Source organism: Madurella fahalii (genome assembly GCF_045866475.1).
Source record: "Madurella fahalii IFM 68171 DNA, scaffold_5, whole genome shotgun sequence".
NCBI classification, from domain to species: Eukaryota; Fungi; Ascomycota; class Sordariomycetes; order Sordariales; genus Madurella; species Madurella fahalii.
The window spans coordinates 1,841,808-1,860,607 of NW_027263975.1; the positions used below are offsets into that span (position 1 = coordinate 1,841,808).

Consider the following 18,800-nt stretch of genomic DNA (forward strand, 5'->3'; position numbering starts at 1 on the left):
TATCCGGAACTCCGTCGCATCGTCCTGATACCAATAGCCGTGAATCACACACGTCGAGAATACAGATCGGTCTCACCGGACACACCACCCCCTTTTAACTAGTTGCCTTTCATACGTTCTCTTCGATCCACTGCTCCAACTTCTCCAGCAGTTCACCCTTCTTACCCACGGTGCTCAGCCCCTTGCTTACCAACACCTCCTTCAGCTCTGCAACCGTCATCTTCTTGAGTGTATCCTGTTCAAGAGCCAGCTTGAGCTGCGCATTATTCATCTGACCACCAGTCTTCTTCGCTGCCGCGGGCTTGGCGCGTTTGACCGGCCGGCCACCATCGTCATCTTCCGCCTCTCGCTTCACCGCTCTGCTCTTCGTGAGATCTCTCGCTTTTGCGGCTACTGCTTCCTTCCACTCAGCCAGATAACCGCCCACTCTCTTATCAATCTGCCTGTACTTCGGGATGGTGGCGTCGTCCAGACTCTCCGGGACATCCTCGTCGAGCGCCATGGCTTGCAGGATCTTGTAATGCCATTGCAGCGAAGGGTTGGGGTACTTGAGCGGGTTATACATCGCCTTCGGTAGCTGGAGGTTCTGCACGATCGCCCGCATTTTGTCCGTGAGCTCATCGGCGCGCTTCGGCGGTGCCGTCAGATCCACGTTTCTGACGTCGTCAGCAAAGGGCAGGGGGTACAGCCAAAGGCCGGACGGGAGGTATGGTGTCTCTCCAGCCTCATCGTCCGGATTCCTGGAAGGGACGATGGCCACCATGACTGGGTTTGCATTCTCCCGGGCAACGAACCAGGCAATTCCGACTTTGTCGTCCTTGAGTAGCTTCTGCCACAGAGCAGAAAACACACGGGTGGAGCCGACGAAGTGCTCCTCGCTGGGGAAGATAAAGATGGACTTCTTCACCGATGCCCACATGGGAAGCATCGAACGTGGCTTGAACCCAATGACGCGAATGACTTTGCCACCCATATTCTTCAGGGATGCTGCTTCCTCGGGCTTGAAGTAGATATACTCGCCCCCGAATTTGTATGCCTTCTTTACCTCCGCCTTGTCAACCGTCCTCGTGGTTGAATCGACTTTTACTGTCTCGGACTGCGCGAGTTGGGCTTGCTCTCCGCCAAGCCAGACATAACAGGTACGAGCTGGTTGTTGCCGATGAAGAGGCATGTAGCCTTTTACCGATATTGTGAGGCCCGGTCCAAGCTCAAAATGGAGGTTTGAGAAGTACGCTCGCTTCGGCGTCTGTTTAGAGTTGATGTTGGATATCAGCGAGCTCAGGAGCGTTAAGCCGTCACCAGAACTCGAGGTTCTGACATGGTCCGACGAGCCCGCCTCGGCTGCCGGGTTGCGATATATGATATCCTGACCGAGTTAGCATGGAAACGACACGCCAGCGGGTCCTACCTACATCGTAGAATTTCGACACGTCGAACGTCTTCCCTGCACGGCTGATGGGGAAGAGCTCGATGACAACGCCAAGATCATAGAGATCCTTGGCACGCACCGCCGCAGACGACTTTGCGTTTTTGTCCTTGGCATGGGGACTGTCATTGTCCGTGATGATGAACAAACGCCGAGACCCAAAGTTTGCCGCATTCGTGGTAAAAACTTGGTTGGCGCAGAAAAGGACGCTGGCCATGGATGCTGGCTCCTTCGCCGGGACGAGGGCCTCGTCAGGGTCTTCCCCTTCTTCCACCAATGCCTTCAATTTCTTCACATCCTCAGCAGCAGGCACGTCCAGGTCGGTGAAGAGGTAGCAGTGCGGATATCCGGTTCCGCTGCGCCCACCAGCCTCGTCACGGAACTTTGACTGCTCCGTGCCAAACAGAAGAATTCCCATCATGTCCTTCGGCTGCGCGATGATGCGCTGCTGCATGAACTGATAGGCACATTTCAGGGCTGCTGCAACGGCCGAGTCCTTATCTGCCTTCTTCTGGCCGGTAGATGGAGGCTGTTGGAGCATCGATGCGCTAACATCAATCGCAAACAGAACCGCATCTTTTTGGGTTTTGTAGTCCTAGTGATCAGTCAGCGAGAATCGGGACAATCGCATCGAGAAAGCTAACAGCTTCATCCAGCTCCTCATCGCCCTCGTCCGTCTCCGGGCGTCGGTCTTCGTCACCTCCCCACGCCATTCTTCAGGAGTTCCCGTTTCAATGGCTCAATCGGTGCCGGAGATGGCGGTACTAGGATGCAACGGTGCTGCTGGCGGGAAATGGATGAGAATTGAAAGACGACCGACGATGCATTGAATTCGGCTACGACGCGACCCCGTGCCAGGCTGACGCGCCTGCCTAACGCCAGAACATGTGACGAAATGAAGATGTAAAATGAAATTAGTTAATTCTGATTGGTTCAAATTCTCCGACAGAGTGGCAACGTCATGGCGGGCCGCCAAGATGGCAAAAAGTTGTCGGCATCCATTCGCCGGGGAACTCGGGACAAACCTGTGGAGAGATCTGGCCCATTGACATTCTCCCAGTTCGCCACTCTCCGATAAAAGCATCAGCGGCTCGCCGGTGGCCTGAAATCCACAGACGACCAATTGCGTTTTGCAATTGCTGCAGTATTCTGTTCACATCCCTTCGTATCCGGAGAGGCGGGGTTCTTTTCTAGGTTAACTGTGCAACACCCAGGAGCCGTGGGTCCCCGTCTAGTCCCCGACATGGCCTTCCGACTTCCTGCCGCGGCGATCCGGCCCCTCCGGATCGGAAGCATCGCGAAGCCTTCTTCGCAACAAGTACGATGGTTGGCAACACCAGTACACCCCGTAACCCAGGATGCAACGTCCCCGCGCGGCCCGACCGCCATGGTCTTCCTCAACATGGGCGGCCCTTCGACAACCGACGAAGTCGGCGACTTTCTCAGCAGATTATTTGTTCGTATAGCCTGTCTTCCCCATGGCTGGAACTGCCGTTAACTTCCCACGCAGTCAGACGGCGACCTGATCCCGCTTGGCCGGCTCCAGAACTACATCGGCCCTCTCCTCTCGAAACGGCGCACCCCCAAGATCCAGAAACAATACGCCGCCATCGGCGGCGGTTCGCCCATCCGCAAGTGGTCTGAGTACCAATGCGCCGAGATGTGCAAAATTCTTGACAAGATCTCACCCGAGACAGCGCCGCATAAACCTTACGTCGCCTTCCGCTACGCCAACCCGCTCACCGAGAACATGTACCGACAGCTGCTTGAGGACGGATTCGGCAACGGCCGCGGAGGCCGCGCGGTCGCCTTCACCCAGTACCCGCAGTACTCATGCTCGACGACGGGGAGCAGTCTGAACGAGCTGTGGAAGTGGCGCCAGAGGCTGGAGGGCAAGGCGGAGCCGCTGGCCGACGGGAGCGACGGAACCATCAAGTGGAGCGTCATCGACCGGTGGCCCGCCCACTCCGGCCTAGTTGAGGCGTTTGCGCAGAACATCGAGGCCAAGCTAGCCGAGTATCCTGAGGAGAGGAGGGGCCAAGTTGTGCTGCTCTTTTCGGCGCACAGCTTGCCAATGTCAGTGGTGAATAGGGGCATGTTCTCACTCACCCCCTTGCTAAGCTGAGACTCCGTGCTAACACATCCACAGGCGACCCCTACCCTGCCGAAGTGGCCGCCACAGTTCACGCCGTGATGCAGCGGCTGGGGCATAAAAACCCGTGGCGACTCTGCTGGCAATCCCAGGTCGGCCCTCAGCCTTGGCTCGGCCCGCAGACCCAAACTTCAGTGGAGGAGTACATTGCCAAGGGCCAGAAGGATTTGGTCTTGATCCCGATTGCCTTCACCTCTGACCACATCGAGACGCTATTTGAGCTGGACGAGGAGGTTATCGGTGGCTCGGGACACGCCGATACGGTCAAGCGTGTCGAGAGCTTGAACGGGAACCCGGTCTTCATCAATGCGCTTGCTGACCTAGCCAAAACGCACCTGAGCAGTGGTATTGCTTGCTCAGTGCAAATGAGCCTGAGGTGTCCGGGCTGCAAGAGCGAGAGGTGTGCCGAGTCGAAGAAGTTCTTTGCGAAACAGCAGGTATAAGCGGCCGCCATGCCGGGGTTTAATGTACAATATGATGGTTCACGGGATGGTGGCATGCAATGCTTTGGTTAGCATCCGAAGGTTAAACAGGTTGCTAAGGTAGTGTAAACATACCACAACCACCCCCATTTTCCTAAGCCCAGGTTTCCTCGTAATTAGGTTTCCTCGTAATTTTGAGCGGGATGGACGCGCTCAGCGTGCCGATGGTCGAGTCAATGGCACTAATTTCACATCACGTCTGGCACGCCAGTTAGAGAAATCCATATTATCCAGTCCGACGCCGGTCCCACTCCGGTACAACCCGCTGAGAACCTGCGGCTGCCCCGGCAAGGCGGGTCCGGCTTCGCCGACCTCCGTTGCGTAAGCCGTGGAACTACGACCGAGCCAGCTATACGCTTACAGCCTCCCTACGTCGAGACTACGACCGGTAACTTTTACTTTTTACATTTTAGTATCAACATACAGTACCTGGCAGGTCCTTGGTTTCATATCGCTAGCGGCAATGTTGCTTAGATTTGTTACTTTTGCTTGAACCGTCTTAAATCCCCATCCAGCTGTATCCCCAACGCGACCAGAAGATCGATTGGTTGGAGTGAATCGCCTATTTACTTTACTTTATTTATTTTCATTTTTTTCTTATTTATTTATGTTTATTTATTTATTTTTTTAGATCGCATTGTCTTCCCGTCCCTTATACAGGTGGCATTTCATTAAACTTCTCAGATAGCCGGCATACCGAGCCTCGACACACGCCGGCCATGATGTAACAGCCTACCGACACCTGCCACAAATCGTGATTATGTTATGGATCTCAAGCATCAGTTCACATAGAATTAGACTGAACCATTGTTTCGTTTGTCAAAATCTGTGCTTTGTCCGTGTTGACTACCGTAGGTGGGAGCTGTCGTATCGATCAACAAGACATCTAGAACCTCGCGCGTTACACCGGTTCTGAACGACAAGAATGCAGTGATGAACAAGAGTAGCTAACTGCCGACAACGGGGCTATGTCTCATTTCCTACCATACGAGATCGTCTCAAAACTACGCGGGCAAGTTTCTCCATAGAGCTCTCCACATATACACAGATAAACATGCCGTCCTCTACGGTCAGCGTCCCAAACAACGGGCTGGAATTACAGCTGGAGTGTGTAACGCCGCTTGGGTATCTGTACCGATTCACACCGCCTCCCCCTCCAATGTGAACGGCAGTAGGACACTTTGTCGCAATCATGCTGGGAAGGCCACAGGCAGGCACGGGTATCCCGGCAGTCTCTCTGGCTGGGAGGCGCGGTAGTGCCTAAGCAACTACTCCAAGGACGCAATCTACGACATGGACTTTTTTTTTCTCTCCGTCAGCCAACCTTTACCGTTCCATTGCGCATGGCACAACGTCGAGTGCAACGCTACCAAGAGGCTACCTTGCGTATACATCGACTTCTACATGGGTAGCGATCGGACATTTAAGCCTGGTTGTTGATATAGTGTGTCATCTATTCCGCCCTGGCCCAACTGGTTGGCTGAGCGCGGGCCGGCCTGCAGTCTTCGGGGAAGCCGTGTTAATGCAAAGAACGTCCAGCCAGCGTTTATTACTGGATGCGGTGTTCGATGCAAGCTGACGAGCCCCTCCTCGTCCTGCTCATCGCAACGTGGTTCGCCGCTCCTCTTCGGGTACACAGTGTACCCAGACTTCGGATGACGCGGAGCCTTCACGGAACGGCGGAAGGATTCAAGCCAGGTTCATGTTTGGAGGTGTCGGAGACTTTTGAACGGCCGAACGTGGCACCGATCCCACTATTTCTCCGTACATGGTAGGTATGATAAGCGTCTCCACAAGAAACCAGGCAGGAAGGACAACTTTCAAACACACACCCCTTTATCGTTGGCATACATATGCAAAGTAGAATGCTTAGTGCTGCGGATCCCCTTATCCATCTGTCTTGGATAGATGTCTTAAGAGTAAATACCTAGCTGGTAAAAAAGGGCCTCTGTCATAATGTTGCTGCCCCCTTCGTATCTGCACCTGGAACTAGCAATACGTAGCACAGGGAGGCTCCGATGACGCCCAGCTAGGTGTTAGTGATGGTGTTTCACTCTTATTCTTGGTAAGTCAAATGGCAGACAGGTACAAGGTCGATGTACCTAGAGTGACGAGGATTTCGAGGGCGACCTAGCGAATCGTCGAGATGATCTCGAGGAGGCTGATGGTTGCGTGACTGGCCGGCTGTGAATACTTGCTGCTCAGCGACGCCAGGCCACAGTCATGTATAATCCCTCGCGATCGTCTCCCTCGGAACCTCAAGCCAGCTATGCCACTCGGTCCCGAGCTCCTCCAACACCATCCCCAGCACGTACCTCCCCGCATCCTCTACCTGCCACATCTCCCTTCCATAATGTAGTAGCAACGCATAATGCCCCAACAACACCAACGCCTCAGGCCTCTTTGCCAATAACAGCCCCCTCAACTCGACCGGCGCCATCATGGTCCACGAGAAGATCATCTGGAACCTATACGTCACATCCCTCTCCGTCCGCGCCACCGCGTCGAACCCAACCTGCAGGTACCGTATCGCCCGCAGACACGCCTCCCTCTCTTCCTCCGCCATCGCCACCGCGCCCTCGACCATGTCCTTGAGACCATCACAATCCCGGCCCACGGGTGGCCGTGACGTGAACGCCGCGCTGGCCCCGATCGTCGGCCCCACCTCGGTCGCCATCAGCAACGGCCAGGCCGCGGCGGCGACGGCGTACACGCCGCGGTGCATCTCCATGCACTGGACGTAGCGGTGGACAAACGAGTCCAGCGCCCCGTCGTCACCACCCTGTGGCCGCCTGGCCAGCAGCGTGTCGGCGAGCAGGTGGTGGCCGAGCACCGAGGAGAAGAGCAGCACGGCGACGCAGTTGCCGCGGTCGACGGCCGCCTTGTCCTTGGGGAGGGCGGTGGCGTTGAAGAGGCCCACGGCGCGCGTCTGCAGGGACACGGCCAGGTGCAGGTACTCGTCGCGACGGCGGCGCTGCTGGGCTGGGCCATCAGGCGTCAGGGCGGCGAGGTGGCGCGCCGAGAAGGCGAGCAGGGCGTGTAAGAGGTAGGGGTGCGCAAAGGCGGTTTGGAGGGCGAAGGACATCGAAGTGGAGTAGTTGCCTATGTGGTGGGAGAGGTTGAAGGTGGCCTTGCTGGCTGGGGCTGGTGGGGGGTTGGTGAGGTGGAGGAGGAGGGTCAGGTGGTGCGTGTTTAGGGGGGCGTCGAGCGGAGATTCGGGGGGCGGGTTAGGAGATGGGGACGGGGAAAAGGGGCTTGGAGAGGGGGAAGCGGAGGATGACGCTGGTGTGGAGGCTGATCCGGCGGGTTGGGAGGTGAAACTGCACTCGATGTTGGAGTTGGCGCAGAGACGGCAGATGGGGCGGCTCTCATCACACTGCCCGGGTCAGTATCCGGATGGTAGAAGGAGTCGGGTCGAAGTACCTTGACGTGGCGTCGTTTACTGTCGACGTCAGCGGTTGATGCGATTCAGGGGTTGAAAGGGATACGAACCATTGCACACAGCCTGCCCGGGACTTCTTGTGGCTGCGACGAATCATCTTGGTCATTCCATATGATGAAGCGGATCTGAAGCTGAAATTGTGGTTGCATGCCGCGGGAACAGCCGGACACGCGTGTGTAATCCCGCAGTCAGAGTTCTACTGGCTACTGCCCAAGCCCATTTTGAGTCCTGCAGTCCCTGAATATATCTTTTGAATAGGGCTTGGCAGGGCTGGAACGCGTCATGTCCCGCTGAGCTGGTTGTTGGGTGTCGCATGGGGTTCCCGAACACGCGTGTTCGGCTTCTTCCGTCTTACACGCCATTGGCCAGAGCACGAAGGCCTTGTTCTTCAGCTGCAGATCCGAGGAACACTTGGGTATGGTAGGATGGATCAAACCCGGCCACGGAGATTTGAGGCTCGTTAGGGACGAAAGTTGCGATGCGATGGGATCATGGGAATCTCGAACCTTAGGCTTGGCGGAGATGGGACGGGACTCAAAACGAAGCGCTGAACCGACCCTGATCAATGGAGCTCAAACCTTTGCTCATCATCGGGACTCCAAAACGGCATTTGCTTAGCATCGCCCTCCTTTGCGGAAGCCGAGTCTTCTTTACCCTATCCTAAGATGGCGGACGGGGAGCCAGGTGCGGTTTTCCCAACAGTCCCGGTCTCGCGTCTCTAACAATGTTAAGTCCTTGGAAGTCTATACGTCTACGCTCCAAATCAGGTCGCACCCATCTTCTTCGCCGTCGCCTTTGGCTGCTCTGCAGTTGGCCACATCTGGCAATGCTAGTACGCCTCCATGCCATCCCGCTCCTCGCGTTTACACGCCTGACCACCCACAGCCGCTACAAAGCCTTTCGCCTCATCGGCCTTCACCCTCTCTGTGCCATCCTTTTCACCGCCGGATATGCCCTTAGAGAATACGGAGCATTCAACTACCTCTTTTCCATCCAGAACCTCCTCATCTTCATCTTCAGCCAGGTCTTTATCTTTGTCTGCCCGTTCGTTCGACCCCCCCAGCCTGCCTCGAACGCAGCTAACCAACTCGCCGTCCAGTCCCCTCCTCGAGCTGGCAAACTACCACGTCCTCGGCCGCATCTTCTACTACGTCCCCTTCCTCACCCCTCTTCCACCCGGCGCCGTTCTCCGCACCTTTGGCGGAGTGATGGCCGTCGTCGAAGCCCTCAACGCGATCGGGGTCGCCTTGGCTGCGAACCCGTCCTCGCAGCCATCCCAACAAGCCCTCGGCAAGAACCTCACCGTCGCGGCGGTGGCCATCCAGGTCGCCGTCATCGCCAGCTTCTTCGCGCTCGCCGGCTTGTTCCACTTCCGCATTATCAAAACCGGGATACGCGCACGCGCCGTGGCGGTCCCCCTCCGTACCCTCTACGCGAGCATGGCGCTCATCTTTGTGCGCAGCGTCTACCGTCTGGTGGAACACACCGGCCACACCGAGGTTAGGCTAAGGGACATGGACGCCCTGCGGAGACTGACCCCGTTGTTGCGCTACGAGTGGTTCTTTTACGTCTTCGAGGCGTCGCTGATGCTGATCAACTCGGCTATCTGGAATGTCTGGCATCCAGGGCGCTACCTGCCTAGGAGCCATCAGGTGCACTTGGCCGAGGATGGAACCGAGGTGCGCGGCGAGGACAAGCCCGACGAACGCCCGCTGTTGAAGAAGGCCGGAAATGTGCTGACGTTTGGGATGCTATGGCGGAGGAGAGACGGCCGTGAGTTTCAGGAGCTGGGAGAGTATCCTGGGAGTCGGGCTTGAGGTGCGCAGTCCGTCGTGGTGGGGCAGAGCGATGGATAGCTGGAACTTGTTGCCAGCCAGTCTGACGCAGAGAACAAGGATCCGAGACAGCTGTGTAAGTAGGAGACGCCGGGCAGAATAGTGGAGAATCCTGCCAATAAAAAAAACCCAGAAGATAAAGCTTACAGTGAGATGGCCCACGGAATTGGGTTCCCGGTATCGAGTTTTGTGGCACAAAATGGGGAGGCGGGCCACGTCTGTTCGGTTGGGGTGTTGATAAGCAGAGTAAAGTTGTTAACCCAAGAACCTTGGCGAATACAAAATAAGGTACAGTGCGGACCAGACTTGGCAGGCCTGCAGATTGACAGGGCAGTGCTACGTAAGCACTTGGACTTGTGCGGTACAGCTTGCCGGGGTAGGATACTCATTATAAATCCGCATTTGGACCGCGTTTCTCATTGCATCTCCAACGTCATTCTCACCTCTCTCTCACGGAGTCGCCTAGTCCGGCGCTCAATTGCACGTGGCTTCTCTCGCGCCGCTGGGAGGGCTTCATCACAGACTCCAAACTCGGTCTCTGGCTCGCTGCTGACCTCGGACTCGAGGCTTGGCATCACGTCCGGTCCAGCTTTTCCCAGACCGACACATGTCGTAATACTGTCCGAATTGACGTCTGTGTTCTCTCATCTGCTTCCCCCTCTTTCGCCTCAGCATAACATCCACGTCTCCAAGCGGTCGAACGGGAAGAGCCAGGATCGAGGGTTACTGGAAAGACGGCTCGCGGCACTACAGCGTGGGACATGACGGCGACCAAGTGGGACGGCTCCAATTCGCCATCGGGCGGCGCGGCAAGGGCTGGAGGCTCTCGGACGGGCCGTTCCCTAGCCGATCTGCCCGGCGACGAAGCCGAGATGAATGCCGACGATGCTACGGAAACTACCGGTTTGCTGGGTGCGGGCACGCGCAGCAACGAGAATCCCGATGGGGGAGACCGGTGGGAGGGCTCCGAGGACTTCGAGGGTCTGCCGTGGTGGAAGAGACCGTCGGTATGCTGCATGGTGACGCGCAGCACGATGCTGCAGGTACCCGCAAACAACTAATCTGGAGCAGGTCGGCTTCCTGTTGGCTCCGTATGCACTCTTTACTCTCGCCTTTGGCGGCTCGGTCGTTCCGAGGCTGAACCTGTAAGCCACCCGCCACGTCGAGCCGCGAGTCGCCTGCTGACCCCACGCCAGAATCATCGACCTCGTCTGCAAACACTACTTTGCGGACCGGTCCGCTGCGGACCCTACACTTACCTTCAGCCCCGTCCTGCTTGGCGGTGATAACTCAGAGTGCTTTACCTCGGACGTGCAGAAGAAGGTGGCCACCTTCTCCATGACCATTAATGTCCTCACCGGAACCCTGAGCTCGCTCACGGCGCCCAAGCTCGGCGCGCTCTCGGATCGTTATGGCCGCAAACGCATGATGGTTATTTGCGCGATTGGCGGCATCGCTGCCGAAATCATCACGATTCTTGCCGCCCGGTTTCCCGAGACGGTCGACTACCGATGGATGCTTCTCGGCTCCTTCTTCGACGGCCTTACCGGCTCGTTCGCCGCCGGCAGTGTCCTCAGCCACTCGTACACGAGCGACTGCACTCCACCTTCGAAGCGGGCTGTTGCCATCGGCTACCTACACTCGTGTCTATTCACGGGTCTGGCGTTTGGACCCCTGCTGGCCGGCTACTTGGAGAAGTGGACAGGCTCGCTACTGTCCATCTTTTACATCTTGCTCGGCTGCCACATCGTTTTCGTCGTCTTTATCCTCTTCGTCACGCCCGAGTCGCTGTCTAAGAAACGACAGCTCATCGCGCGTGAAAAGTACGCCACCTTGAAGGCAGCCGCCGCGCCCGCGCCGGAATGGGTTGGTCCCATCATTTCGATGATTCCGTTTACGGAGCAGATGAACACTGTGGTGCACTCGGTTCGGACCGCGAACCCTTTTGCACCGCTCGCTATTCTCTTCCCCACCGGTCCCGGCACCGGACGCCTCCGCCGGAACCTGCTTATCCTGGCGTTCATGGACATGGTCATCCTCGGCGCTGCCATGAGCGCCGGCACCGTCATCGTCTTGTACTGCGAATACATGTTTGGGTGGCGCAACTTTGAGAGCTCCAAATTCATCTCGATGGTGTCCATGGTGCGTGTGGTCATCCTGCTGGGCATCTTTCCTGTCATCAATTATTTCTTCCGGACGCGGCCGGCGGCCAGGGCACGGAAACCGGGGGTGCCCTTGGTCGAGAAGAATGCTGGGGCCGACGAGCTCGACATCTGGATCCTCCGGTTTGCGCTGCTCTCCGATGTCGTCGGCTACGTGGGATACGTATTTGTGCGCTCCGGCACACTCTTCGTCGTCTCTGCTGTGATAACCGCCTTTGGTGGGCTCGGCTCGGCCACGATCCAGGCAGCTCTGAGCAAACACGTGCCCGCTGAGCGGGTCGGACAGCTCCTGGGAGCGATCGGGCTGCTTCACTCGCTGGCGCGCATCATTACGCCCCTCATGTTCAATGGGCTATATGCGGCCACGGTTGGGACCTTCCCGCAGGCGTTTCTGGTTCTACTGGCTTCGCTGTTTGGATTAGCACTCGCCGCATCATTCCTTGTGTCACCTCATGGTAGGCTTGCTCTTTGATCCCCACTCTCAGCGCTTGGTTCCTAACAGGTTAATAGTCTTCATGCATGGCGATGATGAGCCGGCTTCTCCTAGGTCAGACGGCCTGCATCGTGATGCTCTGGAAGACGATGAGCTTCTGCCTAGGCTGTCATAACTCCTGTATAGATGGTCAAACCAGTTCATTGTGGTATACAAAGTAGAATACATTGTATTGCATACGCGAGAGGCTCGGCGTTGGGGTTAGGGGTGGGCTCTCAGCTTGGCGGTAACTACTATCGCATGATTTCTACATCCGATTGCGCAAACTACAATTATAGGGCCTGGATTATTTATATGCTAGTCATACGATTTCATATAGTGATTCAAAAAGCTTGGGTAAATGCAAAGTTTGAGTGAGTGACGATGCGGGTGTGAAAGAGCCAAGGTGAGATGAGGCCGATCTTCGGCCTGTGCTTGCCGCCACAGCCAGAGGATCCTACAACGAAGCACCTAGAATTGCGCAAAACCCGCGTGAAAGCAACTAAACAACCGCGGATACAACTGCGTTTTGATTAGCATGATTGCGACCAGAAGACCGTGGATTCAGATTCTCGGCACATTTTCCCGAACAACTATCGCGCAGTCAGGAAAACTACAACCAGCAGTGAGAATGACGAGCTCTTCTGGTGCTGGCCGACCACCAGCCCAGCATGAACATCAACAACGACCGCCACAACAGCCCATCTACTTTGGCCCCTTCGACGTCACAAACCAGGTGAGACAGCAACCCCGGCAACCTCATCCCCGACGACATGCCTTTTTCCCCATCGCGCAATCCAATTGGGATCTCAAACGCTGACGGACCCGACCCAAGGTCTTCCTCACCACCCGCCACTCATTCGCCCTGGTCAACCTCAAGCCCCTCCTGCCTGGCCACGTCCTGGTCTGCCCCCTGGTGCCGCACCGCCGTCTGACGGACCTTTCCGCGGGGGAGCTGACCGACCTGATGGCGGCCGTGCAGCGTGTGCAGCGCATGCTGGCCAGGCAATACTTTGCCGCCGCCGCCGCCTCCTCCCCGGCGACTCCCAGCAGCACGCCTTCTTTCCCATTCCCCGCCGACCAACCCCAACCCCAACCACAAGGAGGAGCAACAGCAGTAGCACCAGCAGCAGCAGCAGCAGCAGCACCAGAACAGGGCTCCTTCAACATCGCGCTGCAGGACGGGCCCGAGGCCGGGCAGACGGTGCCGCACGTGCACGTGCACGTGATCCCGCGGATCCGCGGGTCGACGGCCAAGCCGGCTGAGACGCCGTCGGACGCCTTATACGAGCGCATGGCCGACGAGGACGGCAATGTCGGCGGGGCGCTGTGGGACGCTGCCGCTTCCACTGCCACTTCCACCCCTCCGGGGGTTATGACGATGATGATGAGGGAGCGGCCGAGGCCGGGGGGGAGTTTCCCCAGCATCGAGGACGCCAGTAGGATGTCGAGGAGTATGGCGGAGATGGAGGAGGAGGCTGAGGTGTATAGGCGTTTGTTGGGAATCATGGAGCAGGAGGAAGCGAAGGGGTGATGGTTGGTAAGGAATGGAAGGGGCGTTGCAGTGGATAGATAGATAGATAGACGAGCGACGTGATAACCTGTATATACATTTTTGTGGAAGCTAATGCAGAAGTGAATGTACAATTATAGCAGCCGAAAGGAGAAAACATGAACCGTCTTCTTTTCGGACCCTCCGAGTTTACCGCCCGCAACCCCCCAACCACCCCCCCCCCCCCCCCCCCGCGCCAAAGTTCCCCCCAAAATTGTGGTCAATTCCTAATGATATATGCATTCCCTAACCCCCAACGCCTTAACCCATACCCGTCATACACACCTCGCTATGATGCGCTGTATATACTAATACTGCGGAAAACGCCTAGTCCAGGCCTGGTAAGTGGTCTAAGTTGCCCATGGAACCCAGCGAGTCAAAGCCATTATGGGGATCCATCCCGCTTCCTCTAAGCCCCCGGAACATGAACATGGAGGCGTCGCCCATGCTGGTGGGGCTCGTGCTGCCCTGCCCTGCGTTCGACGGCGGGTTCGCGCCGGAGCCGAGGGCCCACGTCTCAAAGTTCTGCTGCCAATTCACACCGTCCTTGAGGTACCACTCCTGGCCATCGATCCCGTAGACTGAACTGGAGCTGAATTGGCGCGCCGCCGCACGGGATGATGTGGCAGCCCCCATCCCATTGTGGACAGGGGCAAAGGCCTGTGTGTAGCTGGGCATCGCACGCGTCACGGCCGGCACCGCCCAGCCGTTTATCGCCGAGATGGTCTCGCTCATCGACATGGATGTGGGCGTGCTGGGTTGCGTTATTTGTTTTGGTAGCTGGCTCTGCACGTTTTGCAAATTCTGCGGTATCCCGGGCATGGCTAGCGTGCTGAGCATTTCCGACGACATGGTCGACGCAGGGATGTCAAGGGGCATTCGCTGGGCTGCCGCGTTGTTGTACTGATTGGGCGGACTGTACTGACTCTGCTTGGTGTTGGATGGCGAGCGTGGGAGCGACGGAGGCGACTGCGCGATCGACGAGGCCGATCTAGTTGGCGACGGGACGTCGGCGGTGCTGAATGTCCCGTACTTCTCGTCGGTTCGCTGGAGCACGAGGGCGGCCTCTTCCGGCAGCTCCACCTTCCACTTCCGTGCCAATACGCTCAAGATACTTAGCGTCCTCCGTGCGCACAGCCAATCCTCGGCGATCTCCTCCAGGTGCTTGACGCCGTGAATGATGTCGCGCCTGGCCGTCTTCTCCGGTAGGTTGAGCATGTGAATCGTGCAGGCAGAGTGTACCATATACACGGCGATGTTGCAAATTTGCCTCAGGTCATACAGCTTCTTGTACAGACGCATGAGCTTCGAGATGGCTCCTGCGTTGGCAGTGCAGATCCGGCGAGGGGAGACGTGAGCCGGCAGCGGAGAGGTCGCCGGAGTGTATTTGAGGAATGGCCTGAACAGGTGGATATACTGAAGGTGGTAGAACATGCTGCAATCGGATTAGCACAACCAGACTTACTTCCGCCAACCATGAGAACCCTTTGGAGAGACCTACTGCATCAAGATGACGTTTGGCAGCTGCCCGTCTTTCGGCTCAAACTCGGCTGGCAGCTCTTTCTTCCAATCCTCCAGCCGCCGGTGGAGTTCGCTGAGCTTCTTAAGCTCGACCGACTTGCCACTCGACCGCCCGATGTGGTTTGGGTGGTAGAAGAAGAGCAGCAGATCGCTGCTGACCTCGCAGAGTTTTGTCAGCTGCAGGCCGACTGCCCTTGTCCGGGAGGGCTGCTTCGACGAGTGGTCAAAGCCGCCGTCCGTGTAAGGGGACCACGACTCCGAGTCCTCGCCGGGGAAGACGTCGTACTTGGGCACGTTGTAGGTGTTCCTGGGGAGCTGTGGGAGACGTCCGAGGTAGTTCGACCAGGCCTTGTCAAACACAAAGCACCCCCAGAAGGTTATCCGGCGGGCGTCGATCTCTTCTTCGTCGAGCGAGTCCTTGTCTTTTGCGATCCCTCCGATATCGAGATTAAGCCCTATGTCCTGGGCCATGCGGAAGCTCATGCCACTGTACACCCATCCCTTGGCTTCGCGGCCGCACCCGGCTTCACGGACAGACATGAGGGCCAGCGCTTGCACCGTAGTGAGCCTGGGTTTCTCGTACTCGTCGTTCTCGACAATCAGCCGCTTGGCCTCGGCGAAGAAGTGGTCGCCCTTGGTCCTGCTGTCTCCCGGGACGGCAAAGGCGCCGGACACGCTGGTGAAGTGGCAGCCGAGGGCCAGCATGGCATTGACCAGCAGGGACGAGCAGTAGACCGTAGACTTGGGCTGCCCCCGCGGTTTCCCCTTGATGAAATCGCGGTAAAAGAGCGTCTTGGAGAGGGTGGTGAAATAGGGGTAGTGCCAATTGAAGTACATGTTGATCAGGTGAACGATCAACTGCGTGTCCTTGGTGACCGAGGTCCAGCTGGCAGTCGGGTTCTCGCTGGCGAGGCAGCTGTCGGATTCCGGCTCGTCCGGGACGCTGTTCGGATCGCCCAGGTAGATCAGATGAGAGGTGCCGCCGATGTAGCGGACGGAGCCGTTCTCGAGGCGGAGCTCGCCCATCTTGCGAGCTAGGTCCCTCTCGCCCTCGACGGGCAGGTTGGCGGCATACTCGGCATCCGCACGGCTGGCGTCGTCGTCACCCTCCCCATCCTCGGCGCAGTCGTTCTTGAGGATGGACTCGGCGACGTTGTCGAGGCTGTCACAGGTGCGGATTTTCCTGACGATGGCCGGCACGTCCTCCTCGGCGGCGTTCAGGATAGCCTCAATCAGGATCTGGAGCGTCGAGCTCCGGGCCTTCATACTATCAGTCTTTTCGCGATACACGCCCTTGCGGCGGTGGTCCGAGTTGGGGTCGTAGACGCACTCGGTGCCGTAGACGCTGGCACAGGCGGCGCAGCTCGGGAGGGCGCCGTCACATTTTGACTTTCTCTTCCGACAGGCGATGCAGGCGGTGCTGACGCACCTTCGCTTCTGGTTGGCGGGGTCGGCGCCGCGCCGGGCCTTCTTCTTGGACGGCGGTAACGACGGATCGGCGAGCCCGGCGTCGTAGCCGCCGTCGGCCTGATCGCCCGGCTGCAGCGGAACCGGCGACACGCTGTGGCCAGCCATTGCCGCAAGTGGTGGAGACGACAACGAGGCAGCTCAACTTGGGGCGTAATCTGCGGGACCCCGCGATGCCCGGGGCTTGTGGGGAAAATCGGCGAAGGTTTATCAAGACTTTGGGGAGATTTGAGAAAAGCCGCGCCGGGCTGCGGGGGCCGCGCCTTGTTGTCTAGGGGTCGGCTAATGCGAAAGACGGGGTGCGGCAGGCCGTTGGGTTGGGTCCCACTTGCACGTTCCAGCGGCCCAGGGACCCCCGAAGAGGCAATGCCGCAAGTTAAGCTTTGCTGGGCTAGCCTGATGAGCTACTCTGTTGGGGTTGCGCCAAGGGGAGGCAGAAGTAAACGGCAAGGGAAAAGAAATAGGCGGGGAAAAAGAGGTAATAAAAAGTAAAAAAGCTGTCAGTCAACCCCCAGGCCTGCACGCGAGGGAGCTAAGTAGATAAAACAACACTGCCAGGCTGGCGGCTCTGCATTCTCCGCGAGGTGCAGCGATGCGATGCAGCCGGTGCCAGTGAGAATTCCTTGCAGGTCGGCCAGCCAGCCTATCCCCCAGCATCCGTTGCAAGCATCCATTCGCGACAAGAAGCGGCGGCTCGTTGTGGAGATGCCCCTGGCGGCGGCCAGCATGGAAGGGGCCGGAAGAAAAAGGCGGGGCGCCAGCCGGCTTTTTCAGAAATTTCCCTCTGTGCGTGAGTAAGGTCAGGTAAGAAAGACTGGATGAAACTGTGCAGCGCCCGCCAGTTTCGCGGCCGCATACGGGGGTTGGTGGCGACCTCCAACGAACGGCTCAACCTGAAATCTGCACGACAATGGCTGGGGTGAGGTCAGCGAGGGGAGACGCGGCATGTAGGAATCCAATTAACTGGCCTATGGACAGCCACAGAGATAAGCAGGAGCTATTCGAGATGGTCTGTAGGTGTCGAGAGATAAGGCGGAGGTCGTGAGGAAGGACAGGGGATGTCCCGAGGTGTGGGTGAAGCACAAGAGCATGCCCGTCACCAAAGACAGGAAGAAAGCACCCACGTGCACAGCAGCGCCTGGGATCTGAGTGAACCTGGTGTCGGAGAATTAAATCGCACATCCGACAATGCGCTGGCATAGTTATAGTGTAACTGCGAGACCATCACGTCAATATCAGCTCTCTCAGCGCCCCTACGAGCCCCACCGCCTCGCCAAGTTGAAGCCAGGCTTTGTTAAAACCCCTGGTAGGCAGGGTGCGTCGCTTTCGTCAGAGAGCGTCGCCAAGAGCGCGAGAGAGGATCTTGACTGTTCTTGGCTGGGGCCAGAACGAGTGTGGGGGTATTGTACCGAAAAGATGTATAATCATTAGTTGCATATGGGAAAGTTGAGCCGTGACAGCTCTTGGCATGTCGAGCACAAAGGCGACGAATCACGAGTCCGAAGCTGAATATACCAAATCCGAAGACCGCCACCCCCTTCCCAACCCCCCCCCCCCCCTCCCCAACGTAGTGTCGTTGTAGTGTAAACAGACCTTGTTCTGTCGTCATGCTGCTAGCCCTTTTTCGCGTCGACGGTTTTCTGAAAACGATCTCCCGGCCTACAGCCTCGGATATGCCTACTATCTCCGACATCATCAACGACTTGCCGAGCAGTGGCCCTCCACCATTCTACTCCAGGGAGCGAATGCTCTCTCGGCCGATGGACGCAACAACCCCTCTCAGCGCTAGATGCAACGGTGGCCTGTTGCATAATGTGGAGGTTGTGCTGAGGTTGCTGAAGCCGGCGGTTCCGGTTTCCGTCCATAGCCGCCGGAAATAACCACAGCTCACGAAGGTGCCCCTTGCACTAGCCTGTTCTCGAGAGCGACAACCCGCTCTGCACGCCAGAGCGGCTATGGAGATCGACACAGGGATCGCAAGAACTAAGCCCTACGGTTGAGCGGGAGAGAGTTCTTGAGGCCTTGCCATGAAGTGGCTCTCGTCTGGACTCGGTAGCAACCACATCTTGGGAGACATCTCGGCGCTACTATCGGTCGTGAGAGCTGTGCCTAGGAGTATACCGGATAGCGAATGCCGAAATCCTGCACCGGCTGTGCGGCGAGTGTCCCGTCGCACAAGCACTGTCCCTTGTGCTGCAGCCTGCTCAAGACAAGCACTCAACGCATGCAGAAATCTCTCATGCCGTGGCCGGGCAAGCCGCGAGCCGCCTATATTGCGACCGCTTTGCT

At 57.6% G+C, this 18,800-nt stretch overlaps 7 protein-coding genes across 7 annotated transcripts; 4 read left to right on the forward strand and 3 right to left on the reverse strand.

Annotated features, from left to right (window-relative positions):
• Nucleotides 1-109: 109 nt before the first annotated feature.
• Nucleotides 110-2,139, reverse strand: KU70 (ATP-dependent DNA helicase II subunit 1; the record flags this gene model as incomplete). Its single annotated transcript, XM_071064544.1, has 3 exons — nt 110-1,366; nt 1,413-2,021; nt 2,071-2,139. The coding sequence occupies 3 exons, from the start codon at nt 2,137-2,139 to the stop codon at nt 110-112; spliced, it is 1,935 nt and encodes a 644-aa protein (XP_070920645.1).
• A 530-nt stretch (nt 2,140-2,669) lies between these two features.
• HEM15 (ferrochelatase hem15) lies at nt 2,670-4,021 on the forward strand (the record flags this gene model as incomplete). The annotated part of the gene is made up of 3 exons (XM_071064545.1): nt 2,670-2,882; nt 2,937-3,519; nt 3,576-4,021. 3 exons carry the CDS (start codon nt 2,670-2,672, stop codon nt 4,019-4,021), a joined length of 1,242 nt encoding a protein of 413 aa, XP_070920646.1.
• A 2,260-nt stretch (nt 4,022-6,281) lies between these two features.
• MFIFM68171_09127 (Sterol uptake control protein 2) lies at nt 6,282-7,599 on the reverse strand (the record flags this gene model as incomplete). The annotated part of the gene is made up of 3 exons (XM_071064546.1): nt 6,282-7,436; nt 7,484-7,502; nt 7,553-7,599. 3 exons carry the CDS (start codon nt 7,597-7,599, stop codon nt 6,282-6,284), a joined length of 1,221 nt encoding a protein of 406 aa, XP_070920647.1.
• Nucleotides 7,600-8,167: 568 nt separating this feature from the next.
• MFIFM68171_09128 (RTA1 domain-containing protein) lies at nt 8,168-9,319 on the forward strand (the record flags this gene model as incomplete). The annotated part of the gene is made up of 4 exons (XM_071064547.1): nt 8,168-8,186; nt 8,235-8,334; nt 8,388-8,546; nt 8,602-9,319. 4 exons carry the CDS (start codon nt 8,168-8,170, stop codon nt 9,317-9,319), a joined length of 996 nt encoding a protein of 331 aa, XP_070920648.1.
• A 779-nt stretch (nt 9,320-10,098) lies between these two features.
• On the forward strand, nt 10,099-12,107 carry MFIFM68171_09129 (Tetracycline-efflux transporter; the record flags this gene model as incomplete). Its single annotated transcript, XM_071064548.1, has 4 exons — nt 10,099-10,344; nt 10,409-10,482; nt 10,534-11,954; nt 12,010-12,107. The coding sequence occupies 4 exons, from the start codon at nt 10,099-10,101 to the stop codon at nt 12,105-12,107; spliced, it is 1,839 nt and encodes a 612-aa protein (XP_070920649.1).
• Nucleotides 12,108-12,602: 495 nt separating this feature from the next.
• On the forward strand, nt 12,603-13,505 carry HNT2 (Dinucleoside triphosphate hydrolase; the record flags this gene model as incomplete). Its single annotated transcript, XM_071064549.1, has 2 exons — nt 12,603-12,707; nt 12,807-13,505. 2 exons carry the CDS (start codon nt 12,603-12,605, stop codon nt 13,503-13,505), a joined length of 804 nt encoding a protein of 267 aa, XP_070920650.1.
• A 345-nt stretch (nt 13,506-13,850) lies between these two features.
• NIT4 (Nitrogen assimilation transcription factor nit-4) lies at nt 13,851-16,619 on the reverse strand (the record flags this gene model as incomplete). The annotated part of the gene is made up of 2 exons (XM_071064550.1): nt 13,851-14,958; nt 15,025-16,619. The coding sequence occupies 2 exons, from the start codon at nt 16,617-16,619 to the stop codon at nt 13,851-13,853; spliced, it is 2,703 nt and encodes a 900-aa protein (XP_070920651.1).
• Between the last annotated feature and the right edge of the window lie 2,181 nt (nt 16,620-18,800).